The 23,020-nt window shown below is 33.7% G+C and overlaps 2 protein-coding genes across 2 annotated transcripts; one reads left to right on the forward strand and one right to left on the reverse strand.

Annotated features, from left to right (window-relative positions):
* Nucleotides 1-2,812: 2,812 nt before the first annotated feature.
* On the reverse strand, nt 2,813-4,667 carry LOC117921046 (CBL-interacting serine/threonine-protein kinase 14-like). The gene has a single exon (XM_034838803.1). It carries the CDS (start codon nt 4,413-4,415, stop codon nt 3,108-3,110), a length of 1,308 nt encoding a protein of 435 aa, XP_034694694.1. The 5' UTR covers nt 4,416-4,667; the 3' UTR covers nt 2,813-3,107.
* A 15,714-nt stretch (nt 4,668-20,381) lies between these two features.
* LOC117921187 (U-box domain-containing protein 16) lies at nt 20,382-22,810 on the forward strand. The gene has a single exon (XM_034839003.1). It carries the CDS (start codon nt 20,660-20,662, stop codon nt 22,691-22,693), a length of 2,034 nt encoding a protein of 677 aa, XP_034694894.1. The 5' UTR covers nt 20,382-20,659; the 3' UTR covers nt 22,694-22,810.
* The last annotated feature ends 210 nt before the right edge of the window (nt 22,811-23,020 follow it).

Below are 23,020 nucleotides of genomic sequence, written 5' to 3' on the forward strand. Positions count from 1 at the left end.
GAGTTGACTTTGACCATCATAGCCTCCTGTCATTTCACCTCGGTAAAACCCATATTTTTGAATCATTGCCTATTTTGGGGAAACTGATTAAGGATTTTTTGTTCTTGGTTGCAATATCCAAAACCCACTCCAATCAAAAACCAATTCATTTTTTGTTGGCATTTCCAAACAGGGCATAAGTGTGCAGATCAGAACAAAATATCATATAAGGTTTGCAACTGGAGAATCTATGGATAAATTTTCTTTGTATGAGCGAATAAAATAGGGGTTTGTCCACTCAAATTTAGCATGCTGATAAACCATAAGGAAAGGGACTAGAGAAAGAGAATAAAGAGACCCAATGTAGTAGGACCACACGTATAAACCCCAATCCCCCTTCCAACCACAAATAAACAGACAACACATTTTGGTGGGATAATTGTGGATAGGATAGGAAAATATGACCATCAAAAATTAATTGAATCAAATGAAAACCCATATGTTCGTATTTTTGGAAAATTTAAATTAAATTAAATTAAATTAAATTTTAGGGCAGTGAAAATATGCAATCATAGGAGGACACAATGCACAGGAGGTGGCATTATTGTGATGGAGAAATGAATGGGGTCCCGGTGGCAACATCATTATAGAGGTGGTCTGGATAAAAGGTGTGGTGTTGGACCTGTTGGTTAGGTTATATGATTGAGTTGGTAGTAAGAAAAATAGAAAGTTGTACCTTGCAGGAATTTTAAGGAATTATTCCTGTTGTTATTAGCTGTAAATTATGTATTTAATTTTCTGGGTTTGGAAAAAAAAGGGAGGAGATAAGATGGCATATGGCTTGACCATTAGTGGATGTAGAATGAAGCCTTGTCACCATTGTTAAGAATATTTTCTGAGGTGTTGAGTCCAGTTCCAATCATTTTCCTTACTTGCTCTTGCATTTATCACTTTATGACTTTTTTCATATTTGATAGTCATTACAAAATTGTGTTTGGCAGGGAGGAAAACCAAAAGAGACAGAAATGAGAAGAATGAAGAAGTTGAAATTGATTGAGTAATAGAATTTTTTATTTTGTTTTTATCCGGTGATTATGGTTCAGATAGAGGTCCGCATGGTTTGGTTGAAAGGGTCTATTCGGTGGTACAATTTAAAAATGGTTTTATATTTTTAAATTTTTTTATAACAATATTTAATATTATTTTCCAAAAATATTTTAACATAAAGAATAATTTAAAGAATAAGTATAAAATTGTTTTCACATATTTTTTAAAAAATAAAACATAGAAAAATAAATATAATTTTTCTTAAATACATGTATTTTTTATGCATTTTTATTTATTTTCATTAGATAAATAAATTCAAAATCAACCGAGATTTGTTACATAAAATTTACTAATTATAAGATTTAATAACTTTTAAAATCAAATTGAAACACACACGTAATTGGATTGTAAATAAATCTATTGACTTCAAAAAATAATTTAAAATTCAAAGAACAACTCAACCCATTAGAAATTAATAAACAAAAAATACCCCTTTTTCCTCTATACATTATTACACTTACAAATTTTCTAGTCCAACAAATACACTATAAATTAAGCTAAATTTAATGTATTGGATTATTAATGAGTCTAATATTTTTTTAAATGATTTATAATTCAAAAATAGACCTAATCAATATATCAGACTAAAACTAAGTCCAAAATGTGCCATGATTCTAATATTTCTTTTTTGTAAGCAACTATATATATATTCAAACTTTTTATTAAACAAATAAATTCTAAATTAAGCTAGGTCAAATTAAAATAAGATTTAATGTTAAAATTCTTTAATTAATCTACTAATTTTTAGTTCAAACTTACAATAATTAATTATAAATTAAATCATAGTTCAAAATACGTTATTTATAATGGAGGACTAAACGTTACATATAAGAAAAACTTAGTTTGCTTATACATTTAAAAAATTAAAATTTATTTGTCTTTAATTTTATTCTAAATAAAATATTATTAACAACTATTTTTAAAAAAATGATTACTATTTATTTTAATAAAAATTAATTATATATTTTAAATATGTTAATATCCCTATTTTATAAGATATACCAAAATAATATCCATATTTGCAATTAACAACTATTTTTACTTTTAATATGATTTGGTTTAAACTTAATTAATATGATATAAATTGAATTTATAAATTTTTATAAAATTAAAATAGGACATTTATTTTTGAAAGCAAATACACTTTATTTATTTGAATGAGTTTTTGGTTTTCTTTTGAAAAGCATTGTTTTTGCCTAAAAATATTATTTTAAAAATCAAAATTTTGTATTTTGTTTTTTTATTTTAAAATAGCTTTTAGAGACGAGTTTCAAAAGATACGGCCAAAACCAACTTGTAATTACTTAACAAGTCGAATTTTAGTTCCTTTCATGGAAAGAAATCAAAGAATTTAAAGTTTGCATCATAAAGAAAAGTACATTTTTCAAAATTCATGTTCTTATAAAGTCCTTAGACAATAAAACAAAACAAAACAAACAAATCTAACTAGATAATAAGGGGACATCAATTTTGTAAGAATTATTATCACTTTTTTATCTCTTAAAAATAAAAAATCAGAAATGTATTAAAAATAACTAAGAAATATATTAAAAGATTACTTGAAATTTTAAGTGAAATATATTTTTTAATAATAAATAAATTATAGACTATGGTAAATATCAGTCCATGGCATATTATTAAACAAAACGGCTCCACGCCATCGATGTGTCACCTCTTGTTTGGAAAAACAAAGGGGAAAAAAGAGAAAAATGAAAGGGCAAAGAGGGAACTAAAATAAAAATAGCTTGTATATATAGTATCTACAATTGGGTTTCTACTTTACAGAATATCACATGTAGCTCCATTTTAACCATGTTTGAAAAACATAATAAAGAACAAAAATCTATATGAAAAAAAATCAAATTCCGGAGAAAAAAAAGGAAGAATGACGGGGGAGGTTTTTTTTCTCGCTCTCCATTATTCAACTAAAATATTGAAGAATAGAAAATACAGTTCCAGGAACCTGCGACAGGGGACTGCTTTTGATTCCTGAATCTTCAACCTGGCTGGAGGGCAGCCTTTCAGCTCTCGGTGCTCGGCTCCTCCGGTTGATAAATCAGTTCGCTGAGCTGCGGCCGGAGTGTGTCTCGCCAGATTTCTTTGCCAGGTCCTAGTCCAGCGTCCACCTCTTTCTTCCTCACCTCTACCAGGACCAGCTTCTCCGTCAACCGATATATCTCCATTATCAAGGCGAAATTACCGTTTTGTCCCTCCAACATCACTCCCCAATTTTCCTTTCTCGTCACTGTTACGTTCTCCTTTTTTGCCACGTCCTCGACCTTTTCTATTATTTTCTCCGGTGACTCGGCCGATACGAATCTTTCACCGGCCACCGAAATGCCGGAATCGTTCAACATACAGGAGAATTCGAAACCGGACGAGAATGAGATAATGTGGAACGCGTTCATGTACTCGGCGTTGTCGTCGTCGTCGTCGTGATCCTTGAAATCAAAATCTTCCACGTGGAATTTGATTTCCTTGTAACCCTTTTGGAACCAAGGGTCACGGATGATCTCATCGACAGTGATTCTCGTCTCTGGATTCGTATCGAGAAGGCGTGATAGAAGGCGTCGCATATCAGGAGAAGTCCATTTCGGACACCGAAACTCGCCTTTATAGATCTTCCGGTACATTCCCATGAGGTTTGGATCGTTGAACGGAAGATAACCGGCGTTCAATACATAGAGAATGATGCCGCAAGTCCAGATATCCACCTTGGTACCATCGTAACCTTTCTTCGCTAGAATCTCCGGCGCCACATACGCCGGGGTACCGCAGAGAGTGTGTAGGAGACCATCGGCCCGGATCTGATCCTTCACGGCGCTGAGACCGAAATCGGAGACTTTAAGGTTCCAATTCTCGTCGAGAAGAAGGTTCTCCGGCTTCAAATCGCGGTGGAAAACGCCTCGGGAGTGGCAATATCCAATGGCGGAGATCAGCTGCTGAAAATACCGGCGACTGAGGTCTTCGCTGAACCGCCCCTTGGCTATTTTTGTAAAGAGCTCACCACCTTTGGCGTACTCCATCACGAAGTAGATCTTCGTTTTCGTCGCCAAGACCTCGTACAGCTTAACGATGTGAGGATGCCGTAGCCGGCGCATGATAGAAATCTCCCGCTTCACGTGGCCCGTCAATCCTCCTTTCATCACCTTTTTCTTGCTCACAGCCTTGATCGCCACGCTTTGGCCCGTTCGGATGTTCCTTGCGTGGTAGACCTTCGCGAAGGCTCCATAGCCGAGCAACTTTCCAACCGCGTACTTTCCGAACAAAGTTATCTCCGGCTGAATATCTTCGTTCGCCGGCTCAGCATCTCCAGTATCGTTCTCCATCTCTGAAACCACAATTTCCGGAGAAGGAACCTCCCGTTATATCAGATACCGCTCTCGTTGGCATCAAAATTCAATCCAGAGCTACAACATCAACCGCTTTGGGTTTTTCTTACCTTATCCTTAATCTTATCAACTCTCGAGAAACAAACAGGGCTGAAAATGATGAATATAAAGAAAGCGAGGAAGGCAACGGGTGGAGGTTTTTCTAGAGCTGGAATGAAACAAAGCGCCTTGATGTGGTGGTGCTCATACAGGTAACACACAGCCTTTTATTAATTTATTTTTAAAATTTATTAATAAATTTTAATGTGGGAACCATGGCTTTAAAGGAAAATATGTCCTGATTCTAACACCATTACGTCATCCTTTTGGGGCTTTTTATATGTTCTTCACTCGGTTAAACGCGACGTTGCGACCATCCACGTGTTCAGCAACATTTTCCGTAGAAGTAATATGGTCGTTGTTGCTTCATGGGTCCCTCTCATATCTTCCGCCTCTTTCCGTCTCGTTACCCACATCCCACATGCTTTTTATTTCATCTTCCTTTTAGTAAATACCATTTTACATGAATTATCAATTTTATGTCTTCAACTACAAAAATCTCGGCTGAAGATTTCAATTTTATTATATCTCGTCTTCATTTCTCATTTATTCCATTGATGCTGATTTATTTCTGTAATTTTATTTCAAATAATCTAACTTTTCTTTTTCTCACCCCTTTTGTCTTTTTCCTGTCATTTAGACAAAGGAGAAACTCTTGCTTATTCCTTATTCCTTTTTTGAGGGAAAAAGTGACCTATGGTTAAGGCTCTATCTCTAGCTTCCTCCGAACGTTTTAACTTGGGTTGCATAATTTGCTTCCTTTGACCCACATTCCTCCTAAATCAAAGCCTTTCTATTAAATTATTGTTAATTCCTTTATTACCCCTCTCCTTCAACGTCTTGCCTTTTCTCCTAATCATTGGTTTTCTTCCCATATTCCCTGATAATCACGCCAATCGATAAGCATAAAATTTCGTTGACCAAGGACGGTAAAAATAAACTATAAGAAAGAAAAAAAAGTAGAGGGCAAAATCGTCAGTGCATGCGTAATGCAGGAAGGAGACAAGGGGGTGTATAGGATGAGGATGTGAAATGAAGCGTCAACTTGCATCGCAATAATAACCGTGAAAGCAGGTTCCATGTGAACCGTTCTCACTCCGTCTTAAATACCCCTTTAGAATTAGAATTCAGTCATGTGCAGTTTTGTAAATGACCCTAGCCCAGCCGCTAGCGCCATTCAACATCACTGTTCCCTCTCCTCCACGCCGACCCATCTTCCTGAAGTGGTCCTACTCCTCCTCTTCTCCTTTTTAGTTTTTACCTCCTACCTAACCTTGCTCATGGTGAAGGCATTCCATTTCCATCCATCTTGTGCTGTTCCAAATAATGCTAAAATTTCTTTACCGATTTGAAGCTCTTCGAAATAATTTAAATATTAGATTAGAGAAACGAATGATGAAGAATCAAGATATGGAATTTTCTTAGCATCTGTCAGTTAGATTCAAGAAACCCACTCCACGCCCTCGGAAAAGAGAAACAAAAAAAAAAATACTTAGAATGTCCAGAATCCAGATCGAATGGACAATATCTAATATTTTAGTATTTCTCGAGACTTAAAATATACGCGAAAATCGGATTCAATCTGTTTAGACTTCAGATGCAATAATTGAGTGGGATCCGTTTTATTTCATTGGATCGAATGGAGCTGTGACATGTATCTTTTCTTCTGCATATCCCATTTCATTAAATTATTCAGATCGATACTGTTTCTCACGTAATCATGCTCTAAGTGGAAACTGACATGGTCCATGTTCTTGAACAGGTGACTCTGCAGCTTTTATGACTGAATTAAGGAAATTTTCTTTTTCCAAAAAATATTCGAGACTTTTTTCATCATTTTAAAGTATCAAAACAATTAATTTTAAATAAAATTTTAATGATTAATACCATTAAATATTAAGTTATTTATTTTTATAATATTTTATTTTTATTATATATTCAAAAATAAAAAAAATCAATTTTTTTATTTAAAAAAATTACATATTTTAATTTTTTTATTTAATAAAAAATTTATAATAAATCATAAAAAATAGAAACAATCCACCTAAATTCTAAAAATAAATTACTTTCAATAAAAAGTAAAAAAAAATAAATACCATCTAAATTCGTATTTTAAAAAAACACTCAAAAGACAACAGTGCTAATTCTACTGATTTGGTTATCAACTTTTTTTTTTTTTTCCTTTCCGGATAAGTCCTTCCACCTCCTCAATTCCCCCACTTTTCTTTCATGCCCAAACAGAATACATGAATAACCCATCCACAACCACAGAACCCAAATCAATGCAAAAGGAAAAACAGCTCAGAAATCCCAATTCCTCAAACTCCAAAACCCGAAAGGCCAAGAATACTCCGATTGCACCATCCAGATAAAGCCAAGAAACTAAGCAGTTGTTTGGTAATTATTCTTTGAAATAGTTTTAAAAAATAATTTTTAAAAAAAATTCTTGTTTAATGTTTTATAAAATAAAATTTTGTTTAAAAATTTAAAATATTTTTAATATATTTAAAAAATAATTTTTATATCTAAAATTTATTTTTAATTATTTCACATGTATAATTATTTTTTAAATTAATATTTAAAAAATAAATAAAAAATAACAGAAAATAATTAAATAATGTTCTTTGAAAATATATTCTAAAAATTTTTAACAACAGAAAATAAAAAATAATTTTTAATTATTTAACATATTTTTTATTTTTTTATTTTACAAAATATAAAATTATGCTAAAAAATAATTACCAAAACAGGTTGATTTTGAATCCCTAACAGAAAAAAATACCCCACCTATGTAACTTCCCTCCTCTGTGTCAATCAAAACAAAAAAGAAAAGCAAACTCGTACAAGTGAGATTAGGGCTGGCAACGTCAACATGGGTTGCCCCACCCCAATCACTCATTAATTATTTAGACATAATTATGTATTTAGACAAAATTCCAACCCGTTCCTAAAGAAAAGAACGCACGCTTTATCCCATTCCAATCATGTATTTTTAGACTCCCTTCGGAAGGAGTATTTCTCATGCCCACCCACCTTCCCCTTTTAATTTTTTTTTAAAATATACATTATATTTTATAATTTAAAAAATTAATATAGTTTATAAATAAATAAATATTATAAATTTTTATCATGCTGTGTTTTTAAAATTTTTTTATGTGTTTAAAAAATGAAAAATGAAAAATTAAATTAAATTAGTTTTTATTAATTATATGAGCAAACAGTAGGAATGAATAATATTCAAAGCTGTACGAGATTGAATTTTTTTTTTTCAAATCCTTCCCCAACCTATTTATTATTTTCCCAAACCATAATGATATTCCGATGAGGACACCTAAAACACAAAGGAAAAAAACAAAGTGATTCAAAAGACTTATTCAATGAAGTTCTTTCAATGTTATTATTATTATTATTATTATTATTATTATTATTTTGGTGGTTACGGTCTTAGAGATTATGGATAGAATGAGATTCAAGCCATGGACCAGGTGGCATCACATGGCCCTCCACTGTAAATTCTGCAAACCTGTAGCTGTAAACCAAACTTGAAGTAGATGATACAAGTAATTCTTCATAAATTCAATTTTCTCTTCTAATGTTGGATAAAAACACAACAGATTACTTTCAACAATAATTTCGTTCAAATTCAATTTTAAAAGCACAAGTAAATAAACATTTAATCATGCTCATAAAATATATTTAAAATGATCATATGTGTGTTAGGTAGAGGGTCTTATCCTTATATTAAATTCAAATTTCTAATAGAGCTTGATTTATAACTTGCTCATGACCCTCATTCTTTATGTAAGATTTCGCTTTTAAAGTTCATTTGGGTTTTGGTATGTTAGACCGTTAGGTTGGAGATGTATCTTGGATTCCATAGAGTTAGCTCATAATAATCAATCGAAAGTTGATTAGACTGTTATGATTGATAGAATTAAGAAAGAAGGTATTTGAATGACCTTGTAAAATTAGAGGTGTCAAAAACATAAAGTTTATCTCTCAAAACTTTTGTGTTGTGTGAGCAAAAAGCTCACAAGACTAAAGCAAAAGCACATAAGAAAGATATTATAAGGGAAACGCCCCAAATTGTATTAACTTTATAGTAAACATGGGAAACAATTAACATTTTTGTTGAAACAAGACTACCACAACTTTTTTTGAGGAGCTCATGGAGAGAAACTTAGCATGAGACTCTACTTATACATATCAAGCGTTAACCATGTTTTAGGAATGGACTCACTTAGCCCGCTCATATATAGCTAGTGGATCTTCTCATAACTTAAACTAGTGCTACTTGCCCACTAGTTACATTACTTGCCTTTGCTAATGCCATTTATCATAGTAGTTGCATTGCTCATGATAGCTATTCCATTTTCAATAGCACACTCTTTTGCTATACCACCTACATAGTGTGGGCCCTAGAGGCCGATTAATCTCATCGAGATGTGTGTTCATTTGTCCAGTATAGAACTTGACTACAATCCATTAATTACCTTATGAGTAGCAAGGTCATAGATGTAATTGCTATACGTTTCCCAACATAGGCAATCGTTGCATAACATAAATAACTAGTCGTTTATGATGGCTAAATAATTGACCGTTATGCATTAATATGCATTGAAGCTACAACAAATGTTAATCATTAGGGCATAAACAATGTTACAAGACCCTTCCACTATGAAAGCACATCAAGATACTAGAGGAAAGGTACACACTCTAACTCATGCTAAAACTTTGCCTGGAATCCCCCAAGCTAACTTAGTTATTGGAGGGGTGTGCTTAGACAACCATTCGACCACTCCTTTTTTTGTAGGTTTGTCTAATAACTAAATGGAAACCATTATTCGAAGAAAGATATTGTTTGTCGTCCACCAACACATAGGTCTAATTACACCATTTGATGTCACCTATATCATTTGTGTAGAAATTTGCATAGCTTGTTCTACGTGTCTAGTGAGCATCTCAACCCATCATTGGTTCTATGTCAAATGCTTTGCAAAATCTCATGCTAAGTGTTGTCTTCTTGATGTGTTATAACACCTTTCTTGGCTTTTCTTCAATGCCAATGTGTCACTCCCTTGTGTTTCTAAGTATCATGTCTTAGTGTTTTTAGGACTCTCACCAATGTGAAGTGTTACATCATGTTTAGCCTTTATGTGTTATAAAGCCTATTAGTGTATGTAGGTGGTCCCATGCATTCCAAACCCTTTCTAAGCACAAGTCCTTGATGCAATGTTGCTTTTATGTGCTAAGCCCTCTTATTAGACAATGGCTTGCATCCATTGGGTTGTTGGTTCATGCATGCCAATCGTGTTCATTCATTCCATCTAAGGCATGCTTATCTCATGTCATATGCTACAACCATGCCATATGACATTGTACTCATGCGTATATGCTAGTAAGGATTACTATCACATCTTTTTCATGTCCAAAGCTTCATGTTGTGCTGTAACAACCTACTCCCAACTATATAGATAATGTTTACTTTGTATTCAAGGGGCTCTCATGACTTTAAAATGCATTTACATGGTTAAGAGGAGTCTACACTTATATTGTGTCTTCTATGCAAACACAATACCTGCTCTCAACTGTATATATATTGTCTGCTTTGTACTCAAGAGGCTCTCATGACTTTAAAATGCATTTACATGGTTAAAAAAAGCCCACACTTATATTATGTCATCTATGTAAACACAATGTCTTCGTTGTGTTTCACAGGATTGCGAGGCCAAATATATAGACACCCCTCACAGGACTAAACAAACCTTTATATCAGCTTAAAGATTGACTTTTATATCATTTGTATTGACCCACTCCGAATTGTATGGACATTGTCCATTCTGGGGTTAAAAAGGGCTTTCATGACATTAAAATACGTCTATATGATTAAAATGAACCCACACTTATATAATGCGATAAACTTTCTCCCTTATCTCATGTGAGATATTACATGTGCTTTTTAAGTTAACATTATTATTGCCACTTATGTTCCATCAACACCCCTCAACAACTTACGTTTTTCCCTAAAAACATTTAAAGTAGTTTTCTTTTTTATAAAAAGAAACATTATAAGTGCTTTCACAGACATATTTAATTTTCTAACATTAAAAAAAAGCTGAAAGAATATTTTTTTTCTCTTGGAAACTCCTTTTCAAAGCATGCCCTATAAAAGAAAAATCTTACCTTATTGCGCCAAGCCATCCACATGGTCCCTTGCATGGGTGTTACCATTGTATGTCACCATTTTCAATTCATCACATACCACTCATAGCAATGTTCCCTTTCCACTAACATGTTGCTCAACTTTGTGAGCCTCCTTGCTCGTCACCTTGTCTTGAACATTGCATGGTGCCCTCATGCTATAGTCATTCATTGGTGTAAGGTGTCACCACATAAGACTTTGATCAACATCAACCTAGCGATGGTGGTGACACTAGGTAAATTGATTTTTGTTTTAACTATGTTCACTAAATTCAGTTGTTCCAAATGATAGTAAGTTTAGAAATATTTTTGGAAGAATGATATTTTAATATATATATTTTCAATTGTTTCACTTTTATAAAAAGCTGAATAGGAGGTTGAACCATGACTTGAAAATTGTGGGCCTCCTTGCTCGTCACCTTGTCTTGAACATTGCATGGTGCCCTCATGCTATAGTCATTCATTGGTGTAAGGTGTCACCACATAAAACTTTGATCACCATCAGCCTAGCGATGGTGGTGACACTAGGTAAATTGATTTTTGCTTTAACTATGTTCACTAAATTCAGTTGTTCCAAATGATAGTAAGTTTAGAAATATTTTTGGAAGAATGATATTTTAATATATATATTTTCAATTGTTTCACTTTTACAAAAAGCTAAATAGGAGGTTGAACCATGACTTGAACATTGTGGGCCTCCTTGCTTGTCACCTTGTCTTGAACCTTGCATGGTGCCCTCATGCTATAGTCATTCATTGGTGTAAGGTGTCACCACATAAGACTTTGATCAACATCAACCTAGCGATGGTGGTGACACTAGGTAAATTGATTTTTGTTTTAACTATTTTCACTAAATTCAGTTGTTCCAAATGATAGTAAGTTTAGAAATATTTTTGGAAGAATGATATTTTAATATATATATTTTCAATTGTTTCACTTTTACAAAAAGCTGAATAGGAGGTTGAACCATGACTTGAACATTGTGGGCCTCCTTGCTCGTCACCTTGTCTTGAACATTGCATGGTGCCCTCATGCTATAGTCATTCATTGGTGTAAGGTGTCACCACATGAGACTTCGATCAACATCAACCTAGCGATGGTGGTGACACTAGGTAAATTGATTTTTGTTTTAACTATTTTCGCTAAATTTAGTTCTCCCAAATAATAGTAAGTTTAGAAATATTTTTGGAAGAACGATATTTTAATATATATATTTTCAATTGTTTCACTTTTACAAAAAGCTGAATAGGAGGTTCAACCATGACTCTCCCTTTCTTTTTCTTTTTCATTTTTTAATAAACCCCTCTACAATGGAAACAATATACAAATTGGACGGCGATAGTATTTGCATGTGTACATATTTTCTACTCCAAATGAAATGGAGTTAATTATATTTTATCCCTTATGCATATTTATATGAAAAAAAGCAAAAGATTTAATTACATTTTCCTAAGTTGGCCATATTACATGGGCTTCTCTTCAAGTATTATGTCACCATCACTTCATCTCACGGTCATGAACCTTATTCTAATTGGATAATGAAAAAAAATTAATTAACAAGAACTTGTCTTTTTGACATACGCACAATCACCACTTATCACTCTTCTAATTTTCTCCAAAAAAAATTTATGATATTATCTACAATTTTATTGTCATTTCTACCGTCTGGTGAGTAATTAAATGAAATATATATATGCTTTATATTCTCCAACCTTGGTGTGGATTTTCCTGACCAACTGGTCGCTTTATGGGTTATTTAATATTGGATTTGGATGATTTCATCTTGGTTTCGTCTATCCTCTTCCCAGCGTGTTGGAATTGGGTTTTTCAAGTGCACCATGTTTGATTCGTCAGATTTGAGGGGTTATCCGTGAAAAGTGGAGAACCTTTTCATCCTTATCTACACGCCAGCGGTCTTTTGCTTTTTTGGCATTGTTGAATGCTAATTTAATGAAGCATATCCACATCAATTTCCAGGTGTGGATGATTTTGATTCTCTTGTCGCCACGAAAAGAATACTTTTGGATTAAGCAAACATCCATCTAATTTCGTCTGTATAAATTAACAAAAATAAAAATAAATAGAATTATTTTTATTCACAAACAAACATTTGACATTATCCTAAAATATTCATTAGTCTTTTAAACTTTTTCTCACTTAAAAATGTTTATTTATTTTTTTAAGTGGTAGAAGAAATAAAAATATTTTTTAAAATCATCGTGAAATAAGTTCTTAAAGTGATTTTGATATTATTTTTATTTAAAATATTTTTATTATAAGTATTTTTAATGAAATGATATTCTATAAAAATATTTTTAAAAGGATCACTCTGTTTTTTCAGAAAATATTATAAATGGTTTTCTACTAATTAGTTTTTCAAAAATATTTTTAAATATTGTTAAATAATTAGGATTAATTTAATAACTGTTTTTTAAAATAATTTTTAAAAATAGTTTTTGAAAATTATTATTTGATTTTTATGAAACAAATATTCATTTGAAAATTTAAAATATTTTTAATTTATTTTTAAATATGTTTTAAAAATAATTTTTATATCTATGGTATTATTTTTAATTATTTTATATATTTATATAATTATTTTTTGAAATAATTTTTTAAAAATAAGGAGAAATAATAAAAATTAATTAAAAAATATTTTATTTTTTATTCTTAAAAATAAAAATGAAAAATAGCTTGGTTATATATATATTAAATTTTTTACTCTGAAAAACTGTTGTAAAAAATGGTTACCCCGCTTTTAAAAAAAAAAAACAGTTTTTTTTATCAAAAACACGATGGATATGATCGGACTCTGATGGATGCATCGATTCCAAAATGATTGAGAGGTCAATTTCCACTTTCCAAAAGTGACACAATATTTTACTCTTTCTGATCAGTACCATCATTGTCAGTAAATTCCATCCTTTTAATAAATATTTGGGTCCAATTGGAATGAAGTAAAACCCATTTTTACTCCCTTTTGTTTAAGAAATATTTCAAGAAAAAATAAAAAATTGTGAGGAAATGGGAGACGCCACCCCATTGATTTGGACGGGTGACCCAAATATAATAAAATATGTGGGTGGTTAACCACAAAGTCATATCCAGGTCATATAAAAATTAGAATACGTTACATTTTGGTGCAAAATCCACCCTCTTCGCTTGATTCAAGTACGTCTCATAAAATGTCGAATCATGCTACAATAAAAGATCAGTCTTGCTATTATTGTATCCACGTAAGATGCCGCCTGGGATCTGTTTTTTTAATTTTTTTTAAAATTTATTTTACGTTCAAAATAATTGAGCTTCTCAAATTCACGACTTAATCAGTTGGCCACCCACAACCCTCCATTTGGAGCATTCAAAACTTTAGCATGATGTCACTGTTTTATTATTTAACATGCAATTATTACTACACTTCTTTATTAAATTAAAATGCGTCTTTATATATATACACTCAATAATTTTTTAAATATTTCGATGCCTTTTCCCGGAAAATTTGAGGGAAAATGTGAAGGAAAGAAAATATAAAGGAAAGAAAAAGTGAAGGAAAATAAAAAAATAGATTAAAAATTGATAAATTATTTTTTTTTTACTTCAAACTCATTCTATTTATTTTAACTCATCAATATAAAGATTAAATAATTTAAAAATACATAAGTTTTTAATTAGTTTTAATTATATTTGATTTTTTTTTTATATTTTTCATAGGACAACCAAATATGAGAAAATCATTTTTCTTAGCATTTTTTTCTTTCCTTTGTACTTTCCGGGAACCAAACATAACCTAAATGTTCTTGAAAAAATAGAGTTAATAATTTAATTTAAATTATTAAATAAATTAAATATGTTTGATAAAATAGTTTAATATATAACTTAAAAGAAAAAAATAATTTTAAATAATAAATAAAAATAATTTATTTATTTTAAAATCATTTTTTTATTTTATTCTTTTATTTGTAGTTGCTCTAGTTCTTTTTTTTATTTATTATTATTCGATTACTTTTTTTATTATAATTATAAATTGTGTTAATAAATATGTTAATTTGATGATTTATAATAAATTTTTATTTAATTTAATTAAATAATTTTATTATTTAAATAATAATTAAATAAAAAATTTTAAGTCAATATCTTAAGCATTAAGTTTTAAGAAAGGAAAAAGCAAAAAAATTGTAAAGAAAAGGGAATAGAGTGGTGGCAGATTGAAAAAGCTGGAGAAATGGGGTGTTGACAATTAGGTAGAAAAAAAAAGTGAGGCGCGTTTCAGGGGATTGTGAGTGGATGAAAGGGAGAGGTCCCATCTTGGGCATTATTTTGTTGGCAGTTCCTGGTGGAGATCCAGGCGTGTGTGGTCTTGCTTGTTTTGGGTGTTGAAGAAAAATAAACATTTGGGCGATTTTTGTGTGCACATGAATGGGGGACAACAGCCATATGTATGAGGGTGATGGGTCATCATACTTTTGAAATTTGAAGAACCAATAATTGGAAATCCAGGGGGGGAAGAAGACACTGTCTGGGCAGTGGGCAGGGCCATTTTATGAGAATATATAATATAATATATAGAATTAATGGTGCATTTATTCAAAGCTTAATTGATTGATCGAGCTTGATAATTGAAACATGGATGCATGCAGAATATAATATAAGTGTTTGTTGTTTGAGGCCTTTTAAGGGGCAAAAACAGAATGGACATTGTTTTCTTGGTCTCTTGGGGATGGGAGAAGTGGAGGGTGGCTGCTGGTTGTTCATTTTTAGGCTCGTTGGGGCGGGAGAGGCAGAGGATGTGGCGAAAATACATTATTTTTCAGGCTCTTTGAGACGAGGAGGAGGTAAAGACTGTTGTAAGCGTGCATACACTCGAATTTATATGCGAATTATGGAAGTTGAACTCATCACTCAAGGCCCACTTGCTTGGCCTTTTCCTAGTCCGTGACCATATTTGGAAATGGTATCCTAAAGTCGGTGTCGCTGATGTTTATTTTTGTACTTATCAAATCCGAATCATTTAAGACCTTAGGTCACACTTGTAACGTTAAAATATACATCAGTACTTAGAAATTAATTTTGGGGCTCCACAAATGAAGTCTAGTAATACGCATTGAAGAATTATTTGGGCACAAGAAGTGAAGAAGACTTGTCTTGGTTTGACCCTATGGAGGTAAGGAACCCTCTCACTTTTAGTGTCAAACGGATCTTATCTTGGTTTGAATAGAACGATCGAAATGAGTTATACACTTGTCTTGGATAAGCAAAGTGTCTGAACTGGAAAGGGACACGTAGAGGGGACTCCCCACAACTGGTATTTAATCCAATGAAAAGTTTGTTTTTCCTCTATATGTGAGATGAAAAAACTTTTTTATAATGATTTTTCCTTTAAAAATAAACTTATCAAAAAGAGCTTATAAAAATCAATACAAACTACAAAAAATAGATACTTTTATTATTTTAGTAAATTGAATGGTTTGACACTTACTTTATGACATGAAAAACTTCAAAAAACTTCAAAAAAAATTCAAAACATTATAATTTTCTTATTAGAAAATGGCATGTGATTAGTGTGAATGATATTGAATTGAACAACTATTTTAAGTCACTTGAAGTGAAAAGGGCCTTCTCAATAGCCCACTTGCTAGCAGGCCTGCCTTATCCCCCTTGTGTACACATGGACCAGACCCATTATAGAAAACACTTTTTTAGTTTATATAAAGATACTTTTGTTTGGTATAATGATTTTAGGAAGCGTTTTTTATATTTTTAATACTTAAATTTTTTTATTATTTAAGTATTAGAAATATTAGAAATATTTTTTGGAATCACTATCAAATGCACTCTAACTAATTTATGGTAAAAGTGCTTCTAATAAATGTATTCCAAAATAAGAAATTGCGGCATTATATTCATGCTACAACAGCATGATCCATTTGAAGGCATTAATTTCAAGTTTGGTCTTGCCAACCGTCAATGTACCAGATTTTAGTTCAAACAAGTACCATCCCCTTGTTAATTTTGGAAATTTCAATATTCTTTTTCCTAATAGTTTCCTATTAAGATTGAAGACCTCTAATTCATGTGCTGATATGTTGTCAATTGTCATAAACCATTCTGTATTAATTATGGGTCAAGTACACATTAGGCAAAATATTTTAAAAAAGAGGCCCAACAACTACAAAAACCCATCAACGTGCTGGCCCAATTTGACCCAAAATTGTCCATGGCCCCAAACTCGCAGCTTGTATCATACGAAATGAGAAGGCCCACAATTGTACCATCTTATGTGAACCATCCAAAGGACCAAAATTGTAGATCAATTAAACTCACCAGGAAGGATTTGGGTCTTTGCAGAAACCAAGTTAAAAATAGAAAAGTTATCTCCATTCTCTAACATAGGCTGGAAATCCAAACATTCGGACGAAATAAAATGTAGGTAAGCAAGCACACCTAAATTTGCAAATAAAAAACCTTTAACAAAAGAAAAGGGTTTGGGAAGGGCAAAGAGTGCCACAAGAAACCTACTTTTAAGTGAGGTCCACATTGAAGAGAAAAAAATGACATTATTGTGAATTGGAAAGTTGTACAAGCCACTCTATTAATGGTTGAAAAGAAAAAATTAATCTAACTTGTGGGCATTGGTAACTTGAAAGAACATGTATGCTTTTGAGAATTTAGTTACTACTTGTGTGGAATGTGATTTTGCTCTTATTTTTTAGGTTCATATTCACTAGGGGGATAATAGAAACAATACATAGGAGCGTATGTCCAACCCATGTGATATTATATCATATTCATGTCCCCACCCATATGCATAGTTTCTCTTAAAAATAATTTTTTGCATACATTTGGGTCAATATTGGCTTCAACCATTCATGTAGCAGCCATTGAAGTTGGGTTCATCGCCACTGCTCAAATTTGAATTCATCATCAGAATTTCAAATCTCACTGTATAAATATAGCATTGAATTGGTATTTTTCAGGTCTCATATACATGCATAGAAGGTTCTTTTAGGTTACGAAAAGTTAATCTTTGATCAAATTCTATACAATTTAATATTAAAATAAAGCAGTATGGTTCCACGATTTCGATCAAGATTTCGTCATCGAAAATATTCCTTCCTTCCTGCCTGGGTTCTAGACGATGTTCATGAATGGTAGACTAGGTCATTTTCTCACCTAAAACTTATTCAAATTGTTTCTTCTGCAGTACTATGACACCAAACCCCTTTACAAAATGCCATTCCAGTGGGTTGTGTTGAAAGCAGCCTTGTCTTTAGGTTTCCTGCCTTTAATTTACATCAAAGAATCTGCTGGTACACTGCAGCTAAAGCTAAAGACACATAGTTTAGTTAATTGAATTCTTCAAATCTAAATTTTTATATGCTTTCCGGCATATGGTATATTCATCCATTCATTTTTGTGTTTTTTGTCATTTGGCATATGGTATATCCTTTCATGAATTGAAATTTTTTGCAATGAATGTGAATATGGATGGGTCATACATGTCACATGAAGTTCCATACCTAAATTTATGTACATGTGTGGATCGTAGCTTATTTAAGTTGGTTGGTGTATTGGTGGGTGGCACAAAAGCATAAAGGAACATTTTATTTTAATCTTCAGCGTAGGACCAGCATGTCTCTCTGCAATCATGAAAGTGGTTGTGTCCAACCGCAACCGAACCTAATCTCAAAATCACTACTTCCCAATGCTTCAATCATCATGGCCTCATGGTATATAAACTGATATTTACTCACCCATCACAGGGCAAATCAGTAATTCTAAATTATCAAATTATGTGGAAAAAAATAAAATAAAATTGGTGATGCTCTCCATGTTCTACACTTTACTTGATTTTCACTTTTTCCTTTTTCGGTTTTTAACTGCGTTCAAGCCAAAGGTGGAGCTCACATGAACCCTGCAGCGCCGAAATTCTGAAGTGGGGCAGCCAATGGATTGACATAAACTTGGCGCGATAATAAACTATAGAAAAGATAAAGAAGAACAAGAGAATCCATCAAGGACGTGGATATCAGAAATCTTATCCTATGCCTAATAATTTGCCTAGAAATTATATAAATAAAAATAAATAATATTCAGCCAATAATAAGAGATTTTGAAGCAAAATTATACTTGGGGATGGTAAAACTTTGACACAGTGCCACCGTGTTGACTTTGCCTAAATGTTTAGACGTCACAAATGTCAACCCCATGAATTTTTCCAATTTGCATTTATGAAAAATCAAATCTTCATTAGCTTTATTTTTATTTATTTATTTTATTTTTTGTCATAGCTAAAGGCAAGAGGTGGAAATTTTAAGAGTTAATGTAAGAACGCACGTCAACTTCATCAAAATAAAAATTATTTCAACAAATAATGGCTACAGTCATCTTGATTTGGCCATCTATCTGTATACGAGTATTGAAATAGAGATGTGGGTTAACATCAGACCAAGTCCACATCAACCCTGCTATTGGTCATGCGTAACAGCTCATTTGTATTATCTATACACAAAAGAATCTGTGTATGGCGTGCGACAGCCGGCCTAAGGCTGCACAGAAAGGAGGCGTCTTGGTTTGGTATGGCGAATTTGTTGCCCACCACCAATCACCGTCTTCGGCACCCATGGACATTTCATCCTCTTTATTCCACCATTGCGTGCTCTTTTTGAATTTTCCAATCAGAATCATGATTCAAACATGCCATATTTTCGCTGACCACATAGTGCCACGTCCACTGAGATGAAATTCACTTGACCAAAGTTTACTTATTACTAATCTCTCTTAAACCATATTCTGTACTTATTGCGGTTATTTAGTTATTTGGGAGAGGATAATTATGCTCTTAAGATTATTCCAAAAGTTCATCACGGGCAAAGTTCATATTCTAAACACCATAAAGGTGGGGCTGACCATGTTTGTTTGATTGTTTATTTAGCAACTTTTGGAAAAGAAAACAGGAAAAAGTAAAAGAGAAAATAAAAAAGTGAGATTGCAACAATTTTTAGTTGAGAGTTGTACTAGTGTAACAACAAGTCCACCAAACTCATAACTAATATTTGTAATCTGCACAATATTTAACCATATGTTTATTGATCCACAGTTCAGCAACTAATCTTATAAGCTTAACTAGTCTTAACCATTGAAACCATTAAATCATTTTTCTAAAAAAAGTTCTCAATAAATTCAAATTAATTGAATAACATTTATTTGCGTTAACTATTGTGAATAAGTTATACTTTTCAATTTCAAAGGTTTATTTGTCAATTGTGTCGTATCGTATCTGTCAACTATGTTATGTTGTGCTTGCCAACCATGTCATATCGTGTTTGTTCATTATTTCACGTTTTATTCACTTTAGAAAACTTGATGCACAATCTAAAAAATTTGATGCTTTATGTACATTTATTGGCTAGAGGAATAGTTGAAAAGTTGATGTAATGAAATGATAGGTGTATTTTGGAAAGAGAAATGAAGGAAATAATTGGGTATGTTTGCTAAAATTTAATTTCTACAAGAGTTTTTGGGTTATGAAATATTATTCTGCATATATTAATATAATAAAATAGGTTTTGGAAGGAAACAAAGTTGATTTAGAGGACCCAATAAACAAATTTGCAGTTGAATTGAACTGCTCAATTATAGGTATTGAATGAAAACAGGACCTCAATTCTTACCCAGTAAAAGGCCAGCCAAATAGAAAAACCAACTCTTCTTCCAGAATCCATATACAAGCAAATCCAGTCAAAACCAACCGTCCTAGCTGCCGTTTTATTTTATTAATCTTCTCTTCTAAGAAAATATAAAAGGAAAAGGAGCACCAATTTGGTAGTAGCTGTTCCGCCATCATTCAATTCTTTCTTCAGCTTCAATCAAAAGAATTCACAAGTTCGCATTGGCTTCTAAGAATTTCATTCACTCATTTTCTGATTGTTTCTCGTCAATCTATGGCGATATCTCCACAAAACTTTCCCAGAAAACGGCGTCCATCCGCCGGATCGTTCATTTCTCCTACCTTATCCGATCGCAGATTGGTTCAATCTCTGCTTCTGGTCTCTCAAGAGATTTCGTCTCTGGCGCCGCTTCAGTTTCTTCTCAAGCGCAATTCCGTTTCAATTATTCGCAAATCTAATCTCCTCGCCTTCCTGTTCGAAGAGCTTCTGCGCAATCCGGTGTCCTGTTTCGCTCCTACGGCTATCCTCTGCTTTGAAGAAATGTATATAGTCTTGCAAAGGATGAAAACATTGATCGAGGATTGTTCCAACGGAAGCAGGACATGGCTTCTCATGCAGAACGAATCGGTTTCCAACGGTTTTCATGAACTCACTCTGGATTTATCGACCTTGTTGGATATTATTCCGGTGAAAGGCCTGGATTTGGTCGAAGATATTGAAGAACTTGTCCTTTTAATCAGAAAACAGTGTTCGGAAACCGCTGCTTATGTAGATCCCACAGATGAAACTCTCAGACGAGATTTACTGAAAATGCTCGATCAGATCAAGAGGGAGATTGTTCCCGATCATAAAAAATTAGCCGAGATATTTGAGAAATTAGATTTACAAGACTCCGCAAGTTGCAGTGATGAGATTAAAAGCCTTGAAGAAGAGTTTCAGAATCAAAGGGATGACAAAAGCAAATCTGAAGTCACAGCATTGATCGGCCTGGTCCGTTACGCCAAGTGCGTTCTCTTCGGAGCGTCCACGCCCAAGTCCCACGGTCGGCGGCAAAAATCCATGACGGACACAATTATACCGGCCGACTTCCGGTGTCCGATCACTCTCGACCTGATGCGGGACCCAGTAGTCGTGGCAACGGGACAGACGTATGATCGGACATCGATCAATCGCTGGATCGAATCTGGACACAACACGTGTCCCAAGACAGGTCAGATCCTAGCCCACACAAAGCTAATCCAAAACCGCGCTCTCAGGAACCTCATCATACTATGGTGCCGGGAGCAAGAAATTCCATTCCAAACAACGGAAGTCAACGATAAAGTTAAAGCCGCCACGCAAAACAAAACGCTTTTCGGCGCCACGAAGATGACCGTGTTATTTCTCATCAACAAGTTAACCGATTCAGAGTCGGTGGAGGCCACGAATCGCGTGGTTCACGAGCTTCGCGTACTCGCCAAGACAGATTCGGAAAGCCGAGCCTGCATTGCCGAAGCAGGAGCTATACCTTTGCTAGTGAGGTTCTTGGGTTCTGACAACCCAAGCCTCCAGGTCAACGCCGTCACAACGCTCCTCAACCTTTCCATCCTGGAAGCCAACAAGACCAGGATAATGGAAATAGATGGAGCTCTGAACGGCGTCATCGAGGTGCTGAGATCAGGTGCCACGTGGGAGGCGAAGGGCAACGCGGCAGCCACCATATTTAGCCTAGCTGGAGTGCAGTCGTATAGGAAGAGATTGGGGAAGAAGACACGCGTCATAAAGGGGTTGATGGATTTGGCTAAAGGGGGGCCCGCGTCTTCGAGAAGAGATGCATTGGTGGCAATTTTAAGTTTGGCGGGTGAAAGAGATACAGTTGGGAGGTTAATCGAAGGAGGAGTGGTGGAGATGGTCATTGAAGTAATGGCAGCATCACCGGAGGAGGCTGAGGAGGCTGTGACTGTACTGGAAGTGGTGGTGCGGAGAGGTGGATTAGTGGCAGTTGCTGCAGCTTACCATGCAATCAAGAAACTGAGTGTGGTGTTGAGGAGCGGATCGGACAGAGCAAGAGAGAGTGCCGCGGCCACGCTTGTTAATATTTGTAGAAAAGGAGGGTCGGAGACGGTGGCAGCGCTTGCGGCAATGCCAGGAATAGAGAGAGTGATATGGGAGTTGATGGGAACTGGAACTGAGAGATGTAGAAGGAAAGCAGCGTCGTTGTTGAGAATGCTCCGGAGATGGGCAGCTGGGTTGGATGAGGATGTGCCCACTACCACTGGCCACTCCACCACTGTAACCACAACCTCCAGGCCAGTACTGCACAGCTGAAATGTGTTGTTTCAATATTTGTTTCATTTAATTTGTAAATTGACATTCTTCTGGGTAAAATGATTTATTCTCTGTTTCGCAAATCAATTAATCAATTTTGTGCTTTTAATTTGTGTATCATTTGAACTTAGATGACAATAATTCAATCAACTTTTCTCATTTCTTATAACTTCAAAAAAATTTGTTCATTTGAGTTGTGAGCCTGGACATCTTAAATTTGAGATGAATTGAAGCCCATCAAAGATTTGTGTTGCAGGAAGGTGTCAACTTTCATCCACACATCCAGCTATCATACCCCCTGCTCTATAATGCCTTCAATACTTTTAG

This window comes from Vitis riparia, chromosome 8 (assembly GCF_004353265.1).
Source record: "Vitis riparia cultivar Riparia Gloire de Montpellier isolate 1030 chromosome 8, EGFV_Vit.rip_1.0, whole genome shotgun sequence".
In the NCBI taxonomy this organism is placed as follows: domain Eukaryota; kingdom Viridiplantae; phylum Streptophyta; class Magnoliopsida; order Vitales; family Vitaceae; genus Vitis; species Vitis riparia.

Excerpts from the sequence above, each read along its gene's own strand:
- LOC117921046 (XM_034838803.1), bottom strand. The coding sequence starts at position 4,415 with ATGGAGAACGATACTGGAGATGCTGAGCCGGCGAACGAAGATATTCAG.
- LOC117921187 (XM_034839003.1), top strand. The coding sequence starts at position 20,660 with ATGGCGATATCTCCACAAAACTTTCCCAGAAAACGGCGTCCATCCGCC.